The sequence below is a fragment of the Verticillium alfalfae genome, genomic scaffold (assembly GCF_000150825.1).
Source record: "Verticillium alfalfae VaMs.102 supercont1.6 genomic scaffold, whole genome shotgun sequence".
In the NCBI taxonomy this organism is placed as follows: domain Eukaryota; kingdom Fungi; phylum Ascomycota; class Sordariomycetes; order Glomerellales; family Plectosphaerellaceae; genus Verticillium; species Verticillium alfalfae.
Genome location: NW_003315033.1, coordinates 793117 through 798073, shown reverse-complemented (window position 1 = coordinate 798073; position 4957 = coordinate 793117). Strand labels below are relative to the sequence as shown.

General features: G+C 57.3%; 2 protein-coding genes across 2 annotated transcripts in view; both read right to left on the bottom strand.

Annotated features, from left to right (window-relative positions):
• VDBG_05339 (conserved hypothetical protein) overlaps window positions 1-2695 on the bottom strand; it is a gene marked incomplete at both ends in the record, with an annotated part of 2997 nt that extends 302 nt beyond the window's left edge. Inside the window, 2 exons of the mRNA XM_003004180.1 lie at window positions 42-2472; window positions 2531-2695. Of these exons, the coding sequence (XP_003004226.1) occupies window positions 42-2472; window positions 2531-2695 (2596 nt within the window). The remainder of the gene's footprint in view (window positions 1-41; window positions 2473-2530) is intronic.
• Window positions 2696-3576: 881 nt separating this feature from the next.
• On the bottom strand, window positions 3577-4601 carry VDBG_05338 (conserved hypothetical protein; the record flags this gene model as incomplete). Its single annotated transcript, XM_003004179.1, has 2 exons — window positions 3577-4290; window positions 4347-4601. 2 exons carry the CDS (start codon window positions 4599-4601, stop codon window positions 3577-3579), a joined length of 969 nt encoding a protein of 322 aa, XP_003004225.1.
• Window positions 4602-4957: the final 356 nt, after the last annotated feature.

Sequence of the window (4957 nt, the reverse complement as noted above, 5' to 3'; positions counted from 1 at the left end):
CAGGGCATCGTCAAGACGACCCTCAACATCGAGCTTCTCACGCTCGGGGCCGATAGTCTCGGCTGTGATGCCTTCAAGCTCCTTGAGCGTCGACGCCAGCTCATCCTTAAGACGCTCCACCTCCGTCTTCAGCTGCTCAACCTCGACCGTGCTCTTGACAGCGGCGACAGCGGCAGCCCTCTCCTTACGAGAGCCGTAAGCGCCGTCTAGCTCGGCCTGAGCGAAGGTGAGTTCCGTCTTAAGGCCGACCATCATTTCGTTCATCTTGTCCATCTCCTCTTGCTGATCCTTGGCCTCCTTTGACTTGGCTTCAGCCTCTTGCTGCTTTTCTTCGGCGAGTCGCTCGGCATCTGCCAGCTTGGTGGTGAGAAGCGCTACGTTCTCCTTGGCCTGGTTGAGCTTTGATTCCGCGTCCTGTACCGTCGAGCTGACATCGGCCATTCTTGTCTGGACAGACCTGCTTTCCGCCTCCAGCGCCGCAATTCTGGCATCGCGTTCCTCAAGCTGTTGCCTGAATTGAGCAGCGCTGGCATCATTGACGGAGCGAGCGTTGTTGGCGTCTTCAACGTCTTGCAATGCCTGCGAGAGCAGTGTTTGGGCCTTGTTCGCCTCTTGCGCCGAGCTTTCGAGCAAGGCTCTGATCTGATCGATTTCGTCCTGCTTCGACCGCAGCTCTTCGTCCTTGGCCGAATCCGACTTGTTGTTCAACTCGCGTTGCTGTTTGATCTGCCTCTTTAGAACCGACTTTTGGTCCTTCAACTTTGTAGCCTGAGCATAGAGCCACTGGACCTTGGTTGAGAAGGCAGACAGGGAATAAGGTTCGTTGACGTCCATGCCCTCGTCTCCCGATACGTCATCTTCATCGGGCTCCAGACCCTGCTCCGCCCTCATCTTACGCCGCTGATCCTTGCGCTGCTGGATATCTGCAAAACCGCTCTGGATTATGTCCCATAGCCCCATTAGCACGGCTTCAGACTGGTCGCCCTCTCTCTTCCTCGTTTCGCTGCTGGCGGTAAGTTGATCGACGCGGCTCAGCTGTGTTTCGAGGGCCTGTAGCGAGCGATCGGCGTAGTCAAACTGATCATCGAGCTCCGAGTTGGTCACATCAGGAGGAGTTGGGTACTTGGAGTCGACGGACAGCATCAGGTCGCGAAGCTGCGAGTTGAGATTGTCGACCCTGATTTCCGCGCGGGCCAGTGCTATAGACGCGGTAGCAGCTGCTGATTCGGCCTCTTCTAAGCTTTGCGACGTTTGGAATTCCTGGTCTTCTTGAACCGTCCGCAGGCCTCGCTCGAGATAGGCAAAGTGACTGTCGAGGGTCGAAGAACCCTGCAGAGACCTCTCAGATCCGGCAGAAGCGCCTGACGGCGGAGCCTGGTAGTCGCTGTTCTTGGCTGGGTTAAGCTTGACGATGACGTCCCGCAAGGAGCGATTCAGCGTTTCGAGCTTCTGCTCCGTGCTCGATATCGATTGAAGGCGTTGGGAGTCTTCCTGGCGCCAGGCATCAAGTTCTTGCGCTAGGGCATCAGTCTGAGCGCGGAGCTGGTTGTTTTCATGCCGCAGCTGTTCACCCTGCCCCCGTGCTTGCGCATTCTCTTCGCTCCCAGCCTGGGCTTCGGATACTTCATAGCGCAGGCGTTCATTCTCCGAGAGGAACTGGGAGTTGTCGCTTCTGAGGCGATCAATCTCAGCTTGCGCCTGCTCGTACTCGACTCGGAGGCGTTCATTTTCGGCTTGCCTCTGCGCGGTTTCGCCTCGGAGGCGCTCGATTTCTGCCTGTGCCTGGGCATTCTGCTCCCGGTTGGCGGACTTCAGCGGTGGCTCGATGGGAATGGAGCCCATGCCTCGACCGAGGGTCCCGTCATCGAGGCTCTGGTAGAGGCCTTGGTCGTTAAAGTACATGTCGTCGCCAGGCTCCATGCTGTTGCGACCGTTTGAAAAGGCATAGAGACTCTCAGGACTCCCCGGCATGCCATTGGCAGGCGGCCCCATGTTCCGTGGCGCGGCCTTCTTTGATGCCTTGTGCGTCAACTGGAGAATGGCAGCCGTGTGCTGAAGCAGCCGCTGTCGGGGTTCCATGAGGCTCTTCTCGAGGTTCCAGAGTTGGGTGGCCAGCTCCTCGCATTTCTTCTCGCTCGCCTGTCTTTCCGCCTCGGCCTCGCGAGCAGAGTCTCCTCCGCTGTACCGGTTGAGCAAGCTCTTCCTCCTATTTCCATCTTGCTTGCCGGTAGAATAAAGTTTGGACATGGATATCGCGGCATCCCGGTATTTCGTCTGAATGGTAAGATTCGTTCGGGCTTGTTGGATCCGTTGCGTCAACGTCTGAATCTGTTTCTTGAGCCCGTCCACCTCTTCCTGCGAAAGGATCTCGTAGGATTTGCTGTCCGTCAATGCCGTTTCCGTCAGAAGATGCACCTGTATCGGGTCTTTGAGGTCTACGAGAGCAGAACTCTGGATCTGTCCAGGGTTGAGCTGCATAAAGGGTCAGTAAGCGCCCCTGGTGTGATGCCTGCCACGGAATACCACGAACCGGACTAGAACGGGGCGCATCGCCTCTGGAAGTGTTCGCCATATCCCTGGCGTATCCATCGACCAGCGTCTTGCCGTTGATGCCCAGTGGCTGCTGGTACTGGGCTGGGGAGAGCCTCCCCGGCGCATACCCATAGGGGTCTCTTCCTGGCGAAGACCGGTCCATAGCTGGTGACTATCCGCACAGCAGTTACCCAGCTCACAGCATCCTCCAAACAGACTCGCTCAGGTTGCGCAAGAGAAAAGGGGGGGGGGGGTCCGTCGAGCACGTCGGACTTGATGTAGCAGTTGGCGGTCGTCGCGTGGGGGCGCTCGATTAGGGGTTCGTTCACGGCTGGCTGCAGCGGGTTCCAGCACAAAGGCCCACTGGGACTCGGAAGTCGAGAAGTTCGTCGAGGGATGTCGTAGCGAAGGTCGTCGGGTACGTCGAGACTACACACCTTATTGTCGAGTCGTGAAAAGAAAAAGAGAAAAAGAAGTGGCTGCGATGCCATCAGCGGCAGGCATAGACGGTAGGCAGGGCGGCATTGGTTGGGAGGAGAGGGCCAACCTCTTGTCTGCGGTACCTACGGTGAACCCCTTGCAGGCGCATCTGGCGATGCGCATTTGCTCGCTCCAGGCGCTATTCCCCTTTGGGGGGCCCGCCCACGTCTTACTTTCAGCGCCTGGGGTGGCTGGGGTCTCTCCGCCACGCGCACCCGCCATGTCAGGCGCGTCCACCCGCCCGAGGCCAGTGCCAGTCGCGCTTACGGGCCCTGTATTCTTAGCTAGCCTCCTCTGAGTGTCGCCTTTGGCCTGCGCTGGGGGAATGTCCCAGTTGAGTGACGTGTTCAACTTTGGGAAAGCAAATCCTGTCAGCGTCTAGCACACCGTGTGTCATCATTGAGGTGTGCAACGCGTGTAGGAGAGAGGTGGCCTCGAATTTGAAGAGGGTTCGCTAAGCCAATCATGCGACAATTGCCGCTTCTGCACCCTTTTCGATTGCAATCTCGGGTCATCCCAGGGCCTGGGCTAGGGTCGGAATAAGCGGGGCTGAGATATATGGGATCAATAGTCGATATCAAGACCGTTACTGTGAGGCTCAACTCTAACGAAGGACATGCAAGAAAAGACTTTTGAAAACGTGCCAGGCTGTTGTGGCCTGGCTTTATTTTTCGTCTGGGGGTTTATTTCTTTCGTCTGTCTGGCTGAAAAACCTACATGAACCCTCGCAGCTGGTCCTGCATCTCCTGAGGAACAGTCCTCTGCCTTCCCTCTCCTCCCCTCGACCGGAGCCTGAACCCCCGAGGCCGTGGCAGATGTGTTTTCGCCCTCCAGCCTCCTCCTCAGCCCTTCAAACTCGTCGCGCCTCCTCTGTGCTCTGATGCCTACGAGCCACCCAGGCACGCGCCACCTCGTCATGGCACTAGGGAGGAGATCGTTCCTCCAGGAGTGTCCGACGACCCATCCCACCAGCGCACCGAGGACCGAACCCGGCCACTGGAACAGGGCCAGCTGCAGGGCAAGTGCGTACTTGTACGACTTATCAGACAAGGTGATGCCTGTGAAAGAGTCGCCCGAGGGGTTGGCAGACGACGTAGCGACCCGATATCGATAGATGTGTGGGATAATGGCATGGTATTGGGCGAGTATGGCGAAGATGATGGGAGTCGGACCAGCCGGCATGTAGTTGAAAAGTCCCGCTGTCAGCGGCCGAAGGAAGACTGTCAGAAGCACTGGCGGGAGGACAGCTGTGAGGAGGCCAGAGACGACAATGAAGGACTGTGAAGCAACCATGTCAGCATCCGGTCCGTTAGCAGAGCGGTATAGAAACCTACGGCATATTTTCTCGATCCCCAGACCTGCTCAAGAATCCTCAGTTGATAGAGGGTCATGGAGGCAAACAAGGCCTCGCTCGAGTTTGTGTAACATAGCTGATAACTCAGCATTCGCCAGAATTGACGGTACTGCCAGAAATGCGAGTCCACGAGAATGTAGAAGTAATGCTTCACATCAAACAAACTCGCGACGACGGAGCTCGACACAAGACCAATGACCAGGGCGCGCGTCACGGGCGCATTCGTGAATGACATGATGGGCGAAGTGGCGGGGGAGCTGTTCGGTGGCACTTATGATCGCATCGTGTGTGGCAGTGGGTCAGGCACTGGCGATTGTCGTCGTCGTTGTAGGGCGCTCGTCGGCTTGGCTGACTCGTCCACGCTGAGGGCCGGAACCGTGAATCTTCGATTGAGGTTGCCTAGTTTGGTCAAGGTGAAGAGTAGGCAATCAGGCAGTGCAGCAGCATGATCAACTGGGCAAGTTGGAGCTCGACCCGTCAATGATGCCACATGGACGATCTTCAAAGGACAACCCGAAGGCCAATCCGAAGGAAACCCCCCCTCCACGGGAGTTTAGAGCCAATGAGAATGAGTTGCGTCACAGGGGAGAA